This window comes from Equus quagga, chromosome 19, assembly GCF_021613505.1.
Source record: "Equus quagga isolate Etosha38 chromosome 19, UCLA_HA_Equagga_1.0, whole genome shotgun sequence".
NCBI lineage: Eukaryota > Metazoa > Chordata > Mammalia > Perissodactyla > Equidae > Equus > Equus quagga.
Window position 1 is genome coordinate 4,361,508 of NC_060285.1, and position 21,435 is coordinate 4,382,942.

The following is a 21,435-nucleotide window of genomic DNA, read 5'->3' on the forward strand; positions in this document are numbered from 1 at the left end:
GGCCGTCCTGACCTCGCGCTCTGGGCGCTGAACGTGAATTCCCAGCCTGGCACGACAGAGGAGACCGCGCAGACTGCGGGACCGGGGCCGGCGGGGAGGGGTGGCAGGGAACCCCTGGGGTCCAGGAGCCTCCCCCAAAGACAGAGAAGCCCCCTCAACATCCTCCTCTCTGCCCCCTTAAGGGTGCCCAGACCAAGGCATTGGAGTTATCCCCCTGTACCTAGCCAGGCCTCTGTCCCTTTCCTGTCCCCACTCTGAGTTAGCGCCACTGGAAGCAGTGCTGACAGGTGGGGATGACCCTGGATGCTGGGAGGAGGATTCCAATCGAAATCTTCGGGGGACGCAGCGACGCCTGGGCTAACGGTGTGGCTCAGAAGGACCCCTCGTGGATAATTGCTAGGGGGAGGGGAAGCGTGCCCAGAATGGCTACGGGAGTGGGTGGTCTCTCCCTCCCCCACTAGCCAAGTGGCCACTGCGACCTGTACCAGCCATTCCCCGGCCCCCCACCCCCGCGGGCTCAGAGGAGCGGCCGGCCCCGCCACAGGTGTCTCTTGCGAGCCGCACCCTCCCCTACGCCCCACCCCCACCCCCCCGCGCCATCGCACACCCAATCCTCCTTCCCCCACCCAATCCCGGGAGGGCTATCGGAAGGGAGCTGGCTTGGGGAGGGGGGTCCGGAGGGTGGATGCGTTTGTGTGCCACGGGGGAGGGAGGAGAAAAGGGAGGGGAGAACCAGGGATCGACGGAGAGAGAGAGAGAAAGAGAGAGAGAGCGCGGCGAGCGAGGAGGGCGGGCGGGAGGCGGATCCTCCTACCTGGGGCGCGCTCGCTTGCTCGCAGCTCGCTTGCCGGGGCCGCGAGTCACCTGGGAGGCCGACAAGTGCGGACACATTGGCCGCCGCGGCGCTCGGCGAGGCGCGCACGGCCCCAGGCGGCTGCGCCCAGTGGAGGCAGCGCCTGCCCGCCCGCTGCGCTCGGGCCCTGGCCCCGGCTGGCGCTCGTAGGGCCCCGCGGTTGCCCAGCCCGGCTCCGAGGTTGAGGCCCCCCGCCCAGGTCACTCCCCCAGGTGCACGCGGCGGCGGCAGCGGCGGCGCCCCGGGCTCACCATGGTGGCAGCGCGCGCCGAGTGCCCGCGCGTCGCCGGCCGCCCGAGCCGCAGCGCCGGCTGAGAGCTGTCCGCCGGAGTCCCCCGCCCCTGCCCGTTCCCCGCCTGGCCTGCGCGTCCCCTCCGGCCGCCGCTGTCTATGGCGCAGCCCCCCTCTCTGGATCATGCACAGAAACTTTCGCAAGTGGATTTTCTACGTGTTTCTCTGCTTTGGCGTCCTGTACGTGAAGCTTGGGTGAGTATCCCCGTGGGCAGGGGTCGCCGCCGAGGGTTGGGGCAGCCAGCAGAAGCCGCCTCCAGGGGGTCCTCGCGGGGACCAGGGGACGGCAGGGGGCTCAGGCGGCTCTCGGAGATCCGGGTCTGGGCTGTGTGCGTTGGACCCTCGCCTGGCCCGGCAGAGACGCAGCCGAGCCCCCTGAACGGCGGGTACTCCCAAGGGTCGCCCAGCCCAGGGCTGGAGGAGGGAGAGGAGGACGCGCGGGCGGCCGCGGCCAGGCTCGCGGGTAGCGGCGAGCGTGCCCGGCGCGTACTTTCACCTGTTTGGGCTCTAGGCCCCGGGGGTGGGACGCGCCTTCCCTCCCCCGGGCTGCGCTGGGCGCCGAGCCCGGGCCGAGCGCTCGCTGCCTGGAGGGCGCGCCGGGGCGGGGGGCGGGGGGCATCGGGCAGCCGAGGAGGCCCGGGCGGGCGGGGGGCGCGCACCCCGACCGCGAGCGCGCAGGCCGGGGCACCCGCCACGGCCCTTCGTCTCTATCCATCACCCGGACGTGTTGAAATTACCTTGACAACTCGTCCGGCTGGCTCGGGATGGGCCGCGCGCCTGGCTCGGCCGCCTCGGGCTCGGTCCGGGCCCCGCGCCCCCGCCCGCCCCGGGGCCCTCGGCCCGGCCCCCTCTCGCTGCGCTCCCCCTCGCCTGGCCCGGCGGGCCGCGCTCGCTGCTCGCTGCAGTAGCTGCTCTGAGTCGTATTTCCACATTCCTGAACCCAGCCGAGTCCTTACCTGTTGAGCTGCGATCTCCTTTAGACAGAATCTGTCTCGGCCTCGCTCGAAGTGGGGGTGGGGGTGTGTGACCATACGGGGGTGCGGTGCACCTCGCCGGGGGCGCCCACGACCCCGCGCGCCACGGCGCCCTGCGCGCCTACTGTGCGCCGACAGCGGCTGGGAGGCAGGCCTGATCCCGGCCGCGGCCAAAGCCGGTGAACAGCCCACGGGGAAGGCCCAGTTCAGGTGCCGCTGGCGGAGACGCGGCTTCCCAGGTCCTGAGAATCATTTTGCCCCTCGCACCTCCGTCCATCGCCCCCTCCGCCGTTTTGCAGATGGAGAAACTGAGGCCCAGAGCCTGCTGGGAGTGAGGCCGGTGGCTGCAGAGGCAGGGCTGGAAGCCCGCTGTCGCAGCCTCGGCTCTGCAGGCCTGGGCGGGCGTGTCTGAGGCCAGTGGTGGCTTTGTTTATCGTGGGTCTGTGTGTAGGCTGTGTCCCTGGGTATTTATTTATGGGAGGTGAGCGTGCGCGCGTTGAATCTGGGGGGGTGTGGGGGTGGGGAGCCAGGCGCTGTTTTCAGGCCTCTCCAGCAGCCCCTGCAGTTACTCACCCGTGCCCTCTAAAGCAATGGGCACCCCCAATGAGGCTGGCTCTCTGCTGCCTGGTTCTCAGCACCGAGGCCTTGTCCCCTCCCGGCAACCCTGGAGTTAAAAGCTGTTACTCTTCTCTTTTCAAGGTTTAGGAAACCCAGCGAAGGAGGCAAGTCACTTGTCCCACAAGAGTAAGTGGAGGAGCTGGGACTGGAGTTGGCTCTGGCCTCCATCACTGATCACACTTCCTAGCACCAATTCCTCAGCAGGAGTCATCTGAGAACAGACCCCCTGCCCCCAGCTTGTGGGAAGAGGTCGGTGGACCACCTCTCACCTCCCCACCTCCAGGCAGCAGAAGGAGCTGAACATGGTGCCCAACCTGGGCTCTCAGGGCTGCTCCCAGGGCTCCGAGGTCCACATGGCCATGGGCAGGTTCCCCCTCCCCCTTCTTTCTTGAGCCGCCCGGGCCCCTCTATAAATGGGATTGCAGCTCTGGCCATCCTGAACAGAATGGTGGCCAGTGTCTGAGTAGAAAGCCCCGTGAGTGAGACAACCTGTGCCCCCAGGCACCTGTGCCAGCCTCTCTGGGAGTGGGTAAGAGAGCCAGGCAGTGGCCCTAGCTCTGCCCTCTGCCCCCACCAAGGAGCCCTGGAAGGGGGACCTCCTCCCTCTGCTGTGCCCTCTAAAACACAGACTCTCTCACTCCTAGCGGGGAGAGGAAAGAACGTGGTCTCCAGACCCTACTGTGGAGCCACACCCAGAAAAGCAGAGAGCCACCGGGCATCTACAAAGGAGAGGGCGGGGAAGGGGGAGGGTCAGCCCCCACCCCCACCCCGGCAGCGCCATGGCCCCCGCCACCCCATGGTGGAGTCATGGCGCCTGCTTTCTTTGCAAGCCATGGCTTCTTGGCTGCACAAGGTGGGGAGGAGGGGGCAGCGGGGCCCAGGTGTGACCTACAGCATTAAATGACCTGGGAGCCCAGTGTGTTAAGGACGAGGTTTGGAGTCAGTCTTCCCCCTCACTCCTCACCTGGTGGCCTTGGGTGAGCTCTTTAACCTCCTGGCCCACCTACCTTCATCCAAAAAACGGGGTAACAGTAGCACCTTCTTCACCGGGTGCTGTGGAGGCTAGGCCTGGGGGCCTTTGCCCTGGGGTGGGGGGTGTCCTGATAAACACCTGTGTGCACCAGTCAAGCCCTTCTTCTTGTTAAAGAGCACGATGTCACAGCCTGCAGGTGCCCTGGGGGCTCCTTCAGGTGATGTATTCCAGGGCCTCGGAATCCCAGGAGGGGGGATTGTAGGGCCGTGAAATTCCAACCACGTATCAGAGACTGAATGTGTTGGGCGGCTATTCGGCGACCACAGCCCGCCAGCTCACACCCATGGGCGCGTGTTTATGAAATGTACACAGTGAGCCTCTTCCCCCTCCTACCTGCGTGCACGCAGCTGCCACGCACACCTGTGCCCTCAGCCTGGGTGCGAGTGCAGATGCGCAGCCCCTGGGGTTCCGGAGCTCCCAGACGAGCAGGAACGGAGAACTCCGTCCTGGCAATCCCTTCGGGGGTCGGGGCCTCAAGAGCAGACGTGCCTTGGATGTGGGGCAATTCCAATGGCTTTGGGGAGTCACAGTCCTTCGCTTTGGGACTGAGCATCCTCCAAGCTGCAGCCCTGGAGGAGGCCACGCCAGGGCCGTGAGGAGCCATCTGGAGTCTGGGCACTCTCTGCCCACTGGAACTGGGGTCGTGAAGTCCCAGGGACAGCCCTGCTTCATGCCTGCCCCCTGCTCTAGGGGCTGGGAGAAGCAGGCGGCTCTCGAGGGGCCTGAGAGCCCAGGATCCAGAGAGGTGAAGGTGCAGAAGGCGGCTGGGGATGTCTCCACAGCAGGTCTGGAAGCCAGCGGTTCCCCCTGGGACCTCTGGCCATATTGTACCGACTGCTCTTTTCTTGTCATCGTCCCTGCTTTGTGCCTTCACTCCAGCTTACACTAGGCTCTACACTGCATCTGGAGGGATGTTCAGAGGTAGCTAGGCTTGGCAGACAATAGGAGCAGGGACTCAAAACCTCTGTTTGAGGCTTTAAAAAAAATCACTGGAAGAAGGAGGATTGTTCATTAAAGTGTGTCCTTGTGAATCTGCTCCTCAGCACACCTCCCAAGCAACTCCTCAAAGGAGAGCAAAGGGGAAGCCCGAGTTGGGGGCCTCTGTGCACTTGTTGGGGCTGCCTTCCCACTGGCAGCCCCTCCAAAGAGACTCAGAGGCAAGATGCTGCAGAGACACCAGTGAGCAAGTGCACAGGTGAGCGCTGCCCGGCTGGGCCTGGCTGGCTGTGGCAGTGAGTGGGGCGACCCACAGCCAGCCTCACCAAAACTAGGGGCGTAAGCAGACAGTGGCGCGGCACACACGGTGCATTTGTGCACACACACCTGCACCCGCGCTCCCGCAGGCACACACAGGCACATGGAGGCACATGCGTGCACACACGAGTACACATTGCTAAGAGCACAGCCCCCAAGAGGAGCGCACGCCCCCGCGCGGTTACCCCGTGGTGCCTCGCCCCAAGGTGCACCCTCTAGAGCCAGCCAGAGCTGTGTGGCTCGCTGAACTTGAGGCGGGGGTAGGGGGAGGTTCCGAGCCAAAGCAGTTTGGGCAAGCCCTGGGGGCGGCTCCCGCCGCACGCTTGGGTCAGCCTCTCCTTTGAAAAACCCGCCCGCGGAGGAGGCGGATGTAGGGGTGGCCTGTCCAATGGCAGCTGCGCGCCTCGGGAGACTTGGAGACGTGAGCCAGAGCGAGCGACAGAGCCGGTTCCGATCGATCGACGGACGGAGGGCCAGACGGCGGCCGAGGCGCACCCGCTGCCCACTGCCCGCTGCCCCTTACGGCACTCCAGCCCCAGCGCTCGCCGCAGCCCTAGCCCCAGCGCGATGCGCGGCCCTGGCGGCGGGGCCCGGGCGACCACTGCGCCGGGGCCCGCGCACCAGGGTCCCTAGCGCGCCCTGTCGCCGCCCTACCTCGGGGAGACCCCGGCCTCAGCTGACCCGGGCGCCCTGCCCGCGGGGCCTGCCCAACCCCGCCAGGAGCGCCGGCCCACCATGCTCCTGCTGTCGCCGCGCAGCGCGCTCCTCTCCGTCTATTGCCCGCAGATCTTTCTTATCCTGTCCAGCGGCAGCTACCTGTGAGTGCCGCGGGCCGCACGTGGGGTGGGCGGGCAGGGGACCCTCCTCCCCGGCCTCCAGCACTGGAGCGGGACGCGCAGGGAACGCAGTAGTCAGGACCCTGGGCGGGGCGCCGGGTGCCCGGAGCGCGGAAGCCGTGGGACTTTGGGTCGCCTCGCCGGCGTAAGCAGCCGAGGTGGAGGACTTGGGGGGCGGCTGCGGCAGTGAGAAGTTCCGGCTTTGGGGTCAAAGAGAGTGTGGCCAGCTATAGAGGCCCGACTGCCGGGGTAGACCAGGCTGTGCGCATCGACCGCAAGGTCCGGAGGGCGAGCGGGCGGCGCGGAGATTCCCTGCGTGTCCCAGTCGAGTCCTGGACCAGCGGGATTCGCCTCCCTTTGGACATCCACGCGGCCCGCACGGCTGCGCCGCATTCGAGAGAGGCCAGGCACACATCCGCCCCCCCGGCGTACACACTGGCACACACGTGCACGCTGCGCCCCACTAGACAGCGCCCAAGCTGTCCTCGGAGGTTGCTGCGGCTCCTCGCTCCTCCCTACCGCGCTGAGCGGCCTGATCGACTCCTCACCTGGGGCGAGGGGGGCGCGCGGTGCGCGCGTGCAACCGGCCGAGGTGCGCCCAGGTGTCTGAGCCAGGGCAGCGCGCAGAGCGTGTGCGCGCGTGTGCGTCGGGCCGAGCAGCGGCGGCCGGGCTCCGGGAAGCTCCCGGCAGAGCCCGGCCTGGCCCAGCGAGCCGAGGGGGCGCGTCGGCGCAGCGGTGGCTTCGCCCGATTCCTAATGGGACGCATATGCTCTGGCCTCTGATTTAAAAAGAAGTTTGATTTATGGAACCGCCGTTTGGGGGAATTTAAGCTGGATGCTACTGATTAAACCTCAGAGCCAGCTGTCCCTCCCTTCTCCTTTCCCCTCCTCCTCCCTCTGCCTCTCCTTTACACGCGGGCCACGTCCGGGGTCGCCTAACGCGGCCAGAGGGGGCAGCCGCTGCCTTCCCGCTCCCTGCGCCGCCCCCTCCCCCCGCTCGGCCGCAGTCCTAATAAATCGCTGCGCCCCCACCCCCTTTTAATAGAGACGCAGCCAATTTCTTCTCCAGCTCCTAGGAAATTACTATCCTACCAGTTTTCCTTCTATAAATAGTCGCGCATCTTGAAACAAAAGTTCGCAACCGCAGCCAGATGCTGCGAGGCCCGCGGTTTCCCGGGCTGTGGGACATAATTACAAGGTCGGGGCGCGGAGAGCGCTCCAGGCCCGGCGGGCAGCCCCGGCTGCGGAGGCCTCGCCTGGGGTGGGGGTGGGGGGGGGGGCCAGGCCGCCCGGCAGGGCGCTGGCGGGTGGGGACGCCTGATCGTTGGGAGCTCAGGCTAGGGAAGTGCCAGGCCAGAGAGTCCTGCTTCTCGAGTCCCTCCCGGGAAATGGATCAACCCAGGGGGCCTTGGAATCCCAGGCTCTGGTTCTCAGGCCGGGAGGCTTCTCTGCCCCCGGAATCCCCAGCACCTCCATCTCGAGCCTTGCTAGAGAATGGGCCGCTAGTCTGCTTAAGAAATCATTTTTGGAGCCAGCTGGCGGAGGTTTGGCGTTAACGGGGAGGTGTCCAGGACTGGGAAACCAGGAGTCCTCCAGGATGGTTTGGAGAAAGAATCTGAGAGGAGGAGCTGGGCAAGGGGCTCAGGAGCTGATGAGAGTGGGCGCCAAGGCAGCAGCTCTGGGGGCTCTGGGGCAGGTGGTGGCCAGTATACCTTCATAGACCCCAAGTTTTCCTTTGGGGTCAGCCCCCAAGTCAAGGCCTGCAGTGACTGCCATCCCACACAGGCTCACCCACCGAGCGTGCACTGCCAGCTTTCTTGGCAGAAATTTTCCTAAGGCAACAGCTTTCCCAAACTTTCCTGGGCCAGTGCTGGGCTCCCGAGGGGGTGGGCGACCATAAGGCAGACTCTGCCCCTGCCTTGAGCCACCCGGCCCCAGCGCCAGCCCAGCTTAGCCTTCGGCCCCACGGTGAGGAAAGTGCTGATGCCAGGCTTCCTGAGCAGAGGCCCACCCAGGCGTTCCCGGGAGCAGGCAAGGGAGGCTCGGCCCTCGCTGGGATTTCCCCTGCCCTGTTGGGGTGGGCACAGGGTTCACCAGGTGTGTAAGATGCCATGGGTGTGAGCAGAGCCCCAGGGATGCAGATGAAAGTGTGCATGGTGAGAAGACCCTCTTGAGCGTCTGTGAACAGATGCCTTGATGCAGGGGGGGCAGCCAGTGCGGAAGTGCTTTGAGAACTGTTGGGGGTCACTAGCGAGCCCACCTGAGTACCGCAGGAATGTCAAGAAGGTTGGCTTTGTAGGATCTGAGGATGCCAGGGGCAGAGGCTTCTTTCTGCTCCAGAGAACTTTCCAGAAGGCATCCCATTGCTGGGATGACAGACACTGGCGGACAATTGATCCTGCCCCTTTCATCTGGGCTGCTCTCCCAGCTCCCTGTCCTGGGCTGTGGTTCATGCACAGTGAATCCCAGATGCATGCCTGGGCCCCTGCCACTGATTGGGTCGGACGGGTGTGCTGGCCTGGAAGGGCCTTGAGCCCCCGCTGGACGCTGAGCTTGGCCCAGCCAGCCATTTAAGGCAGCTCTGGCCAGCTCTGCCCTTCTCTGAGCCTGTGTTGTCAGAACAGGAGGTCCCAGGGCTGGTGGGGATCATCAAGGGCCCAAGGGAGGGCAGGTGGGGGACCACAGGCCAAGAGGAGGGCCCGTGGTGCCGGATCAGCTGGTATGGGGGCCTGGTTGAGACCTTGTGCCAGGACAAGGCTGGCCTACTGTCTTGGGCAGGTCCTTTCCGGTCTTGGCCTCTCCCTCCCAGATGTGGGGGTTGGCTACGACGATCCCCCAGGTCTTCCGGTACGAGGCTCTCATGGTGACCGCCCGCTCTGGGGAGCCGAGTGAGTCATGGGTGACGGGGCGGTTACTCACCGACCACCTGGCTGTGGGGGGGTGGGGGGCGCTCACCACTGTCCTGCCAAGGCTGGGCCTCTTCCCGGCTTTGCCGCTGTGGCTTTATTGGTGGTGCCAACCGCAGTCCCAGAGCCCTGTGGGCATGACCCTGGGGGGGCGTGGTGCTGAATCAGGCCCACTTCCACAGCGTCGCAGCCCATGTAGGGGGCAGAATGGGGCCGTCCGGCTCAGGCGTGGACAGGTCACCCTTGGGAGGAGTAGCTCCCAGCCTGGAAGACTGTGTGTGTCCAGGTGGGGGATGAGCTCTGCTGTGTGGCCTCCAGCAGGTCCGTGGGGCTCTCTGGGCCTCAGTCTCCTCATCGATGGCTGGGAGGGAGATCCTTCTGTGGCCAGGTCAGGTCGGGCCCGCACCCTGTTGGGACTTGGAAGCATGTGTGGCTCTGTAGAGTGGTGTGCACACAGAGAGGTGTGAGCGGGGGACTGTGGTAAACTCTCAACCCCCAAGGGACCTCCCCCTCCCCCGAAGCTGGAGATGTACAAATGGAGCCGCTCTGATCACAGAGACTCCAGGAAACCACTGACATGGGGGTGAGACTCATTGACTGCTAGGTAAAGCGGGGAATGGTGCATTCTGGAAGTGACTCCTTTCGAGCCCCTGGATGTGGGGACAGAGGGGCGGGAGGAGAAGGTGGGTCCTCGTAAGCTTCCTCCTGGGGCTGCAGTGGGCTCCACAGCTGTGTATGAGGCCTGCAGGAGAAAGACCCATTCTCTAACCAGGTTTCCCATGAGTCCCTGTGAGGCCAAGGGGCCTGATGGAGACCGGGATTCCAGGTCTCCATCCCATTCCTTCTCTTACTGCCTGGGTGCATCCCGTAACCTTAGCTGTGTCCTCTGTACAGTGGGGACCATGAGAACTCAAACCTCCTGGGGGGGTTTGAGAATTCACCAGGCAAGTGCAGAGCTGTGCTCAGCTGGGTGCCTGGTGTACAGTGAGGGCTCAGGAGATGTGGTCATTCTCAGCTATTAGGAGCAGGGAGGCTGGCCGTCAGTGACACAGAGGGAGGCTCAGTTGCCGTGTTTGTTCAGGGGAGAGTGATGAACTCTCTAGGGTGTCTCAGAGGGCTTCCTGGAGGAGGTGACATCTAGACAGGATTTTGAAGGATGAATAAGAGTTGCCTAAACAGGAACACACAAGAGACTCCTAGAAGAAAGAACAACACCCACTGTCAAACATGTTCACCCAGCATTCTTCTCAAGGGAGCCTCACAGCTCTTGCAGAGCTGGGCAGACAGGATGCTGGGGTCCAGCAGAGAGGCCCTTGGCTGAGGTCACCCAGAGCCCAGGGTAACAGTCCCCCTGGCTCTAGGGCCAGCTCCACGCCACCTCTGAGAGGAGATTCTCTCTATGGGAGAATCCAACAGGGAGAAGAGTCCTGGGGTCTCTCAGGGGAGGTGCAGGCAGCCGACGGAGGTGCCCTGGGTGGGAGGAGATCACCATGAAGGGAGGTAGTTTTCGAGGCCCGGACTGCACATTGGTTCTGCGTTCGGCTTCTCTGGGGACACTGGACACAGGCCCAGCAAATCATGCTCCCTGCCCTGCCCCGTCCACCCCCACTGTGTCCCCTGGAGCCTCACGCCAGCCTTAGGGGGTAGGTGGCCAGGGCTGCACAGCCGAGGGGAGTGCAGACACCTGCTGGGGATCTGGACCAATGCTTTGTGGTCCCACTACCCTGAGTAGCTCCTGAGGGTGGTGGCAGGGGATGGAATGGGATAGGATGGGATGGAGGTCTTAATAGTGGAGACGCAGACCCTCTGTCAGCTCAGGATGGGGCGAGTACCCAGAACAGGGCCCCTCCGTGTGGCCTGTGGCCAATCTCCTAACCTCCTGGAGCCTCTCTCCCCCTGGGGCAGATGGGGGGCGGACGTCAGCTGGCTCCCCCCTGAGGCCTCCAGTTTCTGTGGCCCTGGGTCCGGCTCAGATAGGGCTCGGGCCCCCCCACTCCTCCAGCAAGGGGACAGAAGGCCGGGCGCCCTCCCTTGTCAGATGAAACCCCGGCCCAGGGCTCCCTCAGTCTGATGAAAGGGTCATTGTGTGGTGCGGGCCGCCCGCTGGCCAAGGACAAAACCACCGTTTGTCCTCCTTCCCTAGCTCGGGCTGGGGCCTCCCCTCGAGCTGGCCGCGGGGTGGGGGTGGGCACAGGTGCGCGCCCTCCTCCCTTTCTCCATCTTCCCTGTCTCCTTCACAGAGCTCTCCACTTGTCTAGGCCCTCTCCCAGTCCTTTCCCCCCTGCAGGGCATCCTCACCTTCTGAGTGGGGAGCCTGCAGCTTGGGCCAGCCCCACTGTTGGCAGGGAGGCAGTGAGCTCTCTGGCCCTGGAGGCATACAAGCAGATGCAGGAGTAAGGGCCAGGGATGCTGGGGAAGGGCTCTGCCTGGAAGGAAGCCAGCACTCATAGGTCCTCTGTGCAAGGCAGCCATGTGGTGTGATTGACCCACTCTATGGATGAGGATGCTGAGGCCCCAGAAGGTCATCCCACAACCTCAGTGGCAGAGCACAGCATGGAGCCTGGAACCCTGCCCACTGAGGCCTCTCCCAGCCTCCGGTGGAGTATATGGCCTCTGAGGTGCTGGGGATGCCACGAGGGGCTCGCTCTGAGTCTGTGAATGCAAGACACTGAAATTCTGCAGCCTCCAGCCTTTGGCGCCACAGACCCTAAAGCCCACCAGCTGCTCAGAGCGGGACCAGGGAGGACGCCCCGCTGGCTGGCAAGCAGCTCCCCAGGCATCAGCTGTGGTCTGGAAGAGAGTGAGTCAGCATCCCCTGGCAGCCCCATCTCGATGACACCTGTGGACCTCCACCGCTTTCCAGAGATCACCCCCTACCCCACCCCTGCCGTGGCCCTCCCTGCTCCTGACACTTTCCCACATGCCTCCCAGACCAGAGTTATTCCCTATGCTGGAGAGTGTGGCAAGGCTGCGAATGGGCCAGGCCCCTGGAGGGAAGGGGCCCTGGGTGGTGTCTCAGCTCACCCTACCTGTAGCAGGTGTCGGTGCTGCCAGGGGGCTGAGTGTCCAGAGCTGGGACTTAGGCCCTCACTGTCCCAAGTGGTAAAACAGATTTAAAAACTCTTTTGAGTGGGAATTCCTCTGGAACCTACTACCATCCCCCAGGCCCTGGACTGGGGGACACAGGGCTTCGCTTTCCACTGCTGGAGGATTGGGGTCCCCTGGAAAGGCCTCCTCTCGTGGGGCTGATGTGTGTGTCCCGGCCGGGGTCTGCTTTGCATGTGTTTCCTCCCTGGCTGCCAGAGAAGGGGAGCTTAGCAAGGGCCACCCACTTGGGAGGTAGTGGAGTGGGGAGCATGAGGGTGGGAGCACCAAGGAACTTTCCAGGTCACGCTCAAGGGGGCTGAGCTCAGATTTGAACCCGGGTCTGTCTGGCTCTTAGGTCTGTGCTGCCTCTTGGAGGGTCCTGCTGATGTGGGATTCCCGCGTCCGGCAGCTCCACTGCCTCTAATTTGCTGCCTGGAGCCTCTCCTGGGTTGAGAAACCAACTAATCCAGCTGGTTAGGGTTGTCTGTTTACCAGGAGTCTTGAGGCTCCTGAGCGAGGGCTCTCTCAAGGCCTCAGGGGTGCCTCCAAGTTCAGTTTTGGAGCCAGAGGGGCAGCCTTCCCGGTCGGTGTGGGGGAGCCAAGAGTTCCTCAGATTCCTGCTGCGGGACCCCGCCTTGCCTGGGGCCCTGACCCAAGGGGCTCAGACCAGCCTGAGCAGAGAGAGAAGGTAGCCCCAGCTAGCCAGCTGGGGAGCTCTGTCAGGGCAGCGTGTGTATGATGCTGTATGCTGTGTGCCGTGTGCCCTGTGCTGTGGACTCAAGGCAAGCTTGGGGGCAGCCCTCCCCTTCTCTGGGCCTCGGTTTCTCCATCTGGCTGAAGGGCCTAGATGCTCCCAGGGGCCTACCTCTTCCCTCCTCCCCTTCCCGCCAGCCCTCCCCACCGCTCTGAGCTTGTGCTCCACACCCGCGGCGTCTACGGCAGCCCCTGGACCCAGTGAACAAAACTAGCCATGTGTGCAGGTATAACTGGGAAGCCCCCGTTACTCCTCCCTCCCTCCCTCCCTCACCATCATTTACACGAAGCCCTGTTGTGCCCACAGCAGGAGCCCCTAACCCGCCTGCAATGACGGTGGGCCAGGGAAAACCTCTTATAGAAGGTGACCTCCGACCTGGGTCCTAAAGAATGTGCTAGAGAGAATGGCATCCCTGTTGGAGGGAGGACTGTGGAGTGGGCTGGGGGCTGGGGAGTGGGTGGCAGCTGGTTAGGGTGGGAAGTGAGGTTGGGTGGTGGCGGGGGCATCAGCCCCAGGCCTGGTGAGCTGCAGCAGGTTTTAAGCAGGGCAGGGATGGGCAGCTTCCTCCTGAGCTAAGAAAGACCCTCTGGGTCGGGACCGGCAGTGGGGGAGATGGGAAGAGGCTGGTCTCAGATAGAGGGCCTGGGCCCCTGGCGGCTGAGGAGAGGGGACAGATTTCGGGATCTACAGGGCTCGTGGGTGGCCGAGTGTGGGAGGGAGGCACTGTCCCACGCAAGCTCTGAGAGGCCAGGCCTGTGGTTTATGTTGACCGCTGTCCTCTCAGTGCCCAGCGCAGCACTGGGCACTCCGTGGGAGCCCAGTAGCCACATGTCGGACGGTTGGATGATGCTTGTGTGTCTGGGGCCCAGTGAGGCCCACTGACCTGGTCAGGGCCTACTGCTCAGTGGTGGCAGAGGCCTCTGGGCCCCAGATGTGCTGGCCCCGGCAGGTGCAGTCTGGCACAGTGGATGGGCTGGGGGCCTGACTCAGGCCCTCCCAGGGTGACTTCAGGGCTGGCGGGGTGTGCTGGGAATTTCCAGGTGCTGCTGACACGCCCCTTCTAGAAGGCGCCAGATCCATCCCTTGCAGTCCCCATCTTCCCGGGGCCAGTTCTATGTGCTCATGCGCCCATATCAGGCCCTGGAGTGGGCTGAAATGCTGGCTTGGCCACACCCATGGACCGAGCCCCTGTCACTGCTCCGGCAGGGTCATCACTGCCTTGGTGGCACTGCCCTGGGGGTGGAGCATGGTGTCTGGCATGCCCAGCTTCCTTTCCTGAGCCTCAGGCCTATGAAATAGGCTGGGGTGCCAGGCAGCCAGTCCATGGAGGGTGCTCAAGGAGTATGCATGGAGGGGGCGACAGGGCCAGGAGCCCAGGGCTGGCCTTGGAAGGCTGGAAGGCTGCTTGGGACCCTTCGCCACCTCGGTCAAGGCCTGGGGCCCATGAGCCCAGGGAGGTCTTCTGAAGGTGCTGGCCCCTGTAAGCACTCACCACACTGTTTAGGTCCTCACAGCCAGGGGTAGGGTGGGCTGTTCCTGGGGGAGTGAGCACCCTGTCCTCCAAGGCATCCAAGCTGAGGCTCTTGGCTAGGAGGCCCTGGTGGCCCAGGAATTCTTGGCTAGAGCAGCCCCAGGCAGTGGGCTGCTTAAAAAGTGAGATGGATGGTGAGGGAGCTGGGCCCAGGGAGTCCTGGCTCCGAGGGGGTCCCCAGCTTTGTTGAGAGCAGAGGGCAGAGCCATAGAGCTGGGGAGAGCCTGGATGGGGCTTATATTCCACCCTGAGGTGCTGAGTGGCCCAGGCAGGCCCCCACCCCCATCTCTTCCTGGAAGAGGGACGCTCCAGGATGCTGGCCCTGCCCTGCAGCCTGCACAGAGCTGATGGCTCACTGTCCACTGTCCTCAGGGTCTTGGCCCCCAAATCTGCTGCTCAGACTGTGCCCAGAGTAGCCAGGAAGGCCCAGGCGCTGGCTAAGCCATGAGGTGCCCAGACTCCCAGACTGGCCGTGGGCCAGTGGGGCCTGCCAGCTTCCTCCCACCTGTTCTGCCTGCCTGTTCGTCCATCCGTCTGTCCTGAGGTTTCAGATTGGCATCCTGGTCACCCAGGCCTGCAAGGCGCCCCCGCGTCCGACAGATCTGGGGCATCGGGGCTGAGGCCAAGGCCGGGGCTAGGGTCTCGTCCCTGCCGGGGCCTCAGCTCGATGTGTGGCCTCAGGTGCCGTGGCACCTCTGGCGTTAGTGTCCCCATCTGTCCCATGGGAAGCAAGGAGAGAGGTCAGGGGTAAGGCCTAGGGGAAGTCCAGGGCTCAGCAGAGGGTGCAGGAAGCATGGCCGTGGCCTGGCCAGACAGGTGGTGCTGAATCTCAGCCCCCAACGGCCTCGTTGGGAGCCTGGCATAGATGCGACCATGCTGGGAGGCGGGAAGGGAGAGCAGAAGAGAGACTGGGTGGGCTTCTTGGAGGAGGAGGCACCAAGCTGGGCCTTGAATCTTGCCTGGCTGCTGGAAGGGGGAGGGTGCCCCTAGAGGGGGAGTTGCTAGTTCAGTGTGGCTAAAGCCCAGGACTGTCAACATTGGCCCTAGGTGCCCAGCAGAGGTCTGGAAGTTTCTGAGGTCAGAGGTCAATGTCCTGAGGTTTTGGGGTCACAATGACTGGGTGAGGTCCTGATTCACAGATCTGACAGATGTGGCGGCTGAATGGACCCCCCCAGCCCTCTGTGCCCCCTCAGCCACAAGCTCCCTGTGGCACTGAGGGGTGTGGAGGAGCCCTGGCTGGGCTTGCTTACCTCTGGCAGCCTCAGCCCTGCCCAAGACCCCCTGCCCACCACCTGCTTTCTCCTAGGCTGCGTGGTTTCTCCCCAGGGTGGGGTCCCAGGATACCAGGCCAGGAATGCCAGCTATGGGGGGGGGGGGGGGGGGGCAACTGACCGCCGGGGGCGTGAGGGAGCAGGCGGACGCTCTGCTCTCTTCCCCGGGAACACTGCGGGCAGCGAGCTGAGCGGAGCAGTGGCCTGGAAAGATTGCAGCAGGCAGGACCCACGGTGGAGGCAGCCGGCCTGTGGGAGACCCAGCCAACAAGCAGGGACAGTTCACCCCATTGGACAGATGGGTAAACTGAGGCTCCAGGAGGCCAGCGAGAGTCAGCAGCGGAGCAGAACTCGAACTCAGGACCTCAGACCCAGGGAGCTCCCTTTCAGATGCAGCTACAGGTACCTAGGTTGTTGCCTCAGCCCCTCACTGTGCAGACAGGAAATAGGCCTGGGCGGGCCAGGAGGGCAGGGGGATGGGTTCATTTCCCAGCTGGGTCCCTTCCTGCCTCTGGCCTCTCTCTTTGCCTCCTTTTGGGACACCCTCATCCCTGCCCAGCACTCACGAAGCTCTCTGCTGGGTGTTCTCTTGCATCCTCAGTTTCCTTATCTATGCAATGGGATAGCAAGACCCACCCTGAAGAGCCGCCCTGGGGATGGGGTGGGACAGGGTGGGGGACACCGCTCAGGAAGGGTGGTCTTCTTGGCCTGTCCCTCTCCCGCAGGTGCAGGCCCTGTGTCCGGGCAGGTGAGGGGACAGGTGGGATGGCCAGGGTGGGCTGTGATCAAACCTGCCCTCTGCACACATCTCCCCGACCCACCATTGCCCCATTGGGTCCAGGTTCTTCCCCGCCCAGGGCAGCAGAGGGAGAAGCCATTCGCCAAAAGAGGGCTGACTGTCCCCTATTTTCAGATGAGAAGACAGACTCAGAGCAGCCTGGGTTGGCCTTCCCGAGGTCTGGGGCTGTCCTTGAGCCCCATGCTTCCCACAGCGCTGGGCCTAGAACCCCAGCAGGGGGGACAGAGATGAGCAGATTCAAGGAAGACCAGAGGTGGGACAGGTGGCCTGAGTGCCACCAGGCCCTCGCGCCAGCTATGTCCAGCTCTGACCCATCTGTTCTGGTCTGTCCTATCCCATCCCACAGAAGAGGGCTGTGGGGACCCTGCTGGTGCCAAGCTCTGGCACTGTGACAGTGGCTTGGGGGGGTCTGCAGAGTGACCCCAGACCTGGAAGACGTTCTTACCCCCGTTTGGCAGGCAGGAGCACTGAGGCCACCACTAGCCCCCACCCCCCACTCTGCCCCATGGGACTCTGCTGGGCTCCAGAGCCAGAGAGGAGCTTCCTCTGGCCCAGTGGTGGCTGGAAAGCTCTGGGCCAGCCCCTGTCCACCTGAGGGGGAGGCTGGCAGAGACAGACTTGGGTGGGCGTGGGGGCCAGGTGCTGCCCTCCCAGGTATTTGCCGAGTTACTTCCTGGACAAGTGGACCCAGGCCCGCCTCCCTGGCTGATCGCAGATAATTAGAACATTCTTCAAATATTTTGCCTGAGGATGCCCGAGAAGGAAGAATTGCAAAGAGCCCCAGGCAAGGAGCGTGGGCTGGAGGAGCTCAGGGCATCTGGGCAGCCGCGGCCAGGGCCAGGGATGGGGGCCCGGAGGGAGGCCAGGCATCCAGCCCAACTTGGCCAGCTTGTCCCCCCCTCCCAGGGAGCTGGGGCTGGGGTGGGGGCTCACATCCAACATCAGCCCAGGGCTTGGTTGGGTGCTGGACAGTGTTGGGGATCCCCACTGTGGGGAGCCCACAGCTGGTGTCCCAAATGGCATTAGGAAAAGCCTGAGTGGCTCAGGCATAAAGTCCTGGCTCCCTGGGGTCCAGTGGGTGGGTGGGCCTCCCGGAGGAGGGTGTCTGCAGTGGGGAGGTCAGCAGGCCTGGGAGGAGGGCGTGTCGGGAAGGAGGACGGGCTGAGAGAAGGTGCAGAGGGGGAGCACAGAGTGAGTGACTGGGGTGAGCCTGGGGCCCACCTCATGGCTGACGCCCACGGCCTGGGCCCATGAGGAGCAGCCCAGGCTGGGGCTCAGAGGCCTGGCTCAGACAGGCCCAGGGGCTGCCATCCTGCTGGTGTTGGGTGGGTGGGAGGGGCAGGCTGGGGGGTGGGTGGCCCCAGAGGGCAGAGGGGACCTGGTGTGCTGCCAGCGCTCATCATGGCTGACCTGCCCAATGGTGGTACATGCTACCTGGGGAGGGGGAGGGAAGGAGGGCCCACGTCCTCTAGTGACCCCCTGCCAACTCCTGTGGCTGGGCAGGGGCATGGGAGGGGTCCGGGATGTTGAGGCTCAGCCGGCTCAGTCATGAGGTCCGGGTTCTGGGAAGTACTTGGATCCTGCGCCTCCCCCATGGAGGGCTGCCCCCATCCTCGCCTCGGGAACACTCCCAGGGTTCTGTGGTTGGTTTGGGGCAGGGGCTGCTCCAACCTAGAAACCTGGGGGTGGGAGTGGGCTGCGTTAGAGCTGGTGGGGAGCTCGGGGCCGGGCCGGTGGGGGTCCCTGCCCTGGTGAGGCCGTTTGCCCTCCACTGGGGCATCTCTCTCCCTCCCGGGATGTGGTTTGTGAGGTCAGTTGTTGGGGAATTTGTAGGAGAAACAAGATGCTGAGGTGGAGGTGCCTGGCTCCTGCGGCCTCCTCGGGACACGCGGCCACATCCGTGGCTGTAGTTTTATGGCCCTGCGGACAGATCAGATGGCTGGAGGCTTCCTCTGGGTCTGAGAGGTTTGTTCTGTCACGTGGCCCTGGGCTGGCGTGACACCATTTCTCTCGGGTTTTTTCATCAGAAAGACACGGCTTTTCCTGTCTCTGGCAATGCCAGTGGATCAATGGCCTTTCGAGGGCTACTTTGGGGTGGCTTTACCCCCATAACCCTCATGGTCACCCTGCCCACCCCCCGCAGCTTCAAGGGCTAAGCCTTCATAGAGAAGGCTGACGTTTTCTCAGCCGTATGTAGAGTGGGAATAAAAGCTGATTTTTTCAGCCTGTAGCAGTCTGAGTGAAAACAGGGCACGCCATGACTGCCCCCAGCGGCCCACCTGCCCAGCCCGCAGCCCCAGCCCCACGGAGGAGGTCCCAGCTGCCTCGGTCTGCTCTCTGCTCGAGCTGGGGTCAGATGTGTCTGAGCTGCACGCATTCTCCTCGCTCACTTATCCGTCTGTCATTCATTCACTCCTTCCACGAGGACCACCGAGGGTCAGGTGCAGCACACAGTGAGGAATAAGACAGGCCCTTGCTGTCCTGGAGCCCTGGGGCTGGCCCGTCTGGGGAGAGTTGGTGACCCAGCCCCTGGCCTGAGGGACTCCTTCCAGCCTGGTGCGAATTGGGGCCCTCCTTCAGGAGCCCCCCCAGGGAAGGCCCTCCAATGCAGCTCACCCCCAAATGCAGCCTCCTGCCCCTAGGGACCAATGGGGAAGATGGCTCTCCAGGTGGACAGGTGACCACCCCCAACTCTCTGTGAGGCAGGACAGGGGGTAATAAGGCACTGACCAGCTGGGGCAGGAGGTGTGGGTCCCAGCCCCTGCTCCCCTCCCTCCCTCCCTGAGCTATGGGCCAGGTGGTTGGACCTTTCTGGACCTCTGGTTCTTATTCTGAGGGAATAATAATAATAATAATTATTATTATTATAACACTTGCCTCCCCACTGAGGGGACCTCTTAGCCAAGCATCCAGCACACAGTAGGTGCTCACTCTGCCATAAGCCTCTAAGAACTCTGAACAGCATGAGAGATTTAGGTTAGACTCCTGGCTACTGGGACAGGCTTCCAGAGTGGTTACACCCTGAATGGAGCAGGGCGTCCTATGCGGAGTTGGGGGGGCGACGGGATGGCTTTAATTCTGGGCGTAGGGGACACCCTGGCCCCCCATCCCACTCCTCTCTGGGCCTCAGAGTCACCGACTGTAAGGTAACCCACGTGTTATCCCTCAAGGGTGTTGGAGGAGGGAGGCTGCCCCAAGGAGCCCCCAAGCCGGGCCTTGGCAGGAGTGGATCTAGGCCTGGATGAGGGTCTTAGCTACAGTGGCCATGGCCCAGAGCCGGGTCCCCTCCCAGCCTTGTGCAGCACCAGGAGAAGCTGCCTGTTGGGGCCTGGCCCCGCTGCTGGGCCCAGCTCGTCTGGGCTGAGGCATGGCCAGCAGGTGGGCAGCTCTGCACCCTGGCCCCAAGTGCTGGCTGGGACACAGGCTGAGGGCAGGAGGGCACCACCTGGCACAGCCTCACTGGTGCAGGGTCCCTCCGCCCCACAGCCCCCAGGTCTCCTGTCCCCTCCCTCCTCACCCCCCTGGGAGCCGCTGAAACAGCCCGGCTCCTTTATTTGGGGTTCACAGAGGCCGAGAGCCCAGTGGAGACCGGCTGGCAACATCTGTGGACCGAGTCCAGGCAGGAAAGAGGGCAGGTGGGCAGCCAGGCCCACAGGGCTGCCAGGTGGGTAGTCTGGCACCTGGCCAATGCAGCAGCAAAGGTCCTGCCTTCTTGGCCACTTCTGTACCCATCTGTCACCTGGCAGTGGTCACCTTGCCCCTCACCTCCACTGCAGCCCCCTCGTCCTAGGGGGACCCAATCCTCTTGGGACCACTCTGGCAGGAAGGAAGATCTTCCTGCTGTCCTGTGGTGGCCCCCTTCCTTGCACGGTGCCTGGCTCGAACCCAGTGCCAAGAAACACTGCCGGCCCTCTGCTGGCCTCACTGCCCTCTGGTCTGGGACTGGAGGGATCTGTCAACAGACCCTGGGGATGAGGCTGGAGCTTCGTGTCTGCAGGAACCTGAAGCCCCTTCTCCTCCCAGCTCCCTTTGGGACTGGGTCCAGGCCAGGGGTGAGGAAAGTTTCCAGACTGTCAGCTTTGCCCACTCCTCCTGGCATCTTGCCTGTGTCCCAAGGCCCCTGAATAGCACAAGGGGATGAGCCCGAAACAGAATTTTCCATGGAGAAGGTCAGCAGCTGAACGCGAGTGCCCCGCCCGGCCTCTCTGTGCTCACAGGCCGTCCAGAGCCTCCGGCCCTCCCCTCCGGGGCACCTGGGCGGGCCGCTGCGGCTGGAAGCTGCCCGGAAGTTCTTCCTGCTTTGGGGAGACGGCTGGGCCCACCCTGCGGGGCAGCTGGCTGAGAGTGCCCACAGCGTGCCCTCACCCCCAAACTGCCAATTATCCTGGGATGCTGCCTCTGCCCACCCACTTTTCTCCAGAGCACCAGTTATTTCGTTGTTATATATTTTTGCCTTTTCTCCCACACTGATGGTTTCCTAATGAGGGCCAGTGTGGATTGCCTATATCTTCAGCCCCCTCCCCTCTAGGTGAAGGAGCAGTGTGGGCAAGGCTGGGGGTGGCAGGCAGGCCTGCTCAGGGAGGGCAGTGGTCAGACTGGCTATGCACATGCGGGCTGTGGGGGAGGTGATGAACAGGGTGGCCGAGACGGGTCACCAGACCTTGAACGCTGGCCACAGAAGCCGTCCACAAACCCAATGAATGAGTGAGTGACCTGGAGGATTTTAAGCAAGGGAAGGACGTAAGCTGTGTCTTGAGAAGGAAGAGTCGGCATTGTGTCCTGCTCCAGGCTGGCTTCTAGTATTCGTAGCGCACCTGCTGTGTGCGCTGGTCTGAGTCTCATGCTGCCTCCATCTGAGTTCTGGAAGCAGAGACAGGGCTCTGAGCCGGGCTGTGTGGCCTCAGGCGGGTTCCCTGGCCTCTCTGCACTCCAGTCTGCACCCCTGTGATGTGAGGATGGCCAGGCTCACCATTCCAGGAGAGAATTGAGGCACAGCTGAGGCCCATGTTGGCCAGGGTTGGTGCTCAGGTGGGATCGTTTGATATCATCAGGGGAAAAATCTCCACGTTCTAAGGGAGACAGTTTTGAAACGACTTCTGAATTATCAACCTATCTGGTTATTTATGCTCCTGGCACAAAACCCAGTGTAACTCTCCTCTCTGATGCCTTTGCTTCCCTTTAATCTGTGTGCTGGCATGCTGTGGGGTGTGGGGGGGCTCTCATCCCCT

The 21,435-nt window shown here is 63.5% G+C and overlaps 1 protein-coding gene across 2 annotated transcripts in view; it reads left to right on the forward strand.

Moving 5' to 3' along the window:
- The first annotated feature begins 697 nt into the window (after positions 1–697).
- WNT7B (Wnt family member 7B) overlaps positions 698–21,435 on the forward strand; it is a 50,827-nt gene continuing 30,089 nt past the window's right edge. The window contains exon 1 of one of the 2 annotated variants that reach the window (XM_046646485.1): positions 698–1,339. In XM_046646485.1, the coding sequence (XP_046502441.1) occupies positions 1,244–1,339 (96 nt within the window). In that variant the 5' untranslated portion in view covers positions 698–1,243. The remainder of the gene's footprint in view (positions 1,340–21,435) is intronic. The other variant, XM_046646486.1, reaches the window with a different exon arrangement.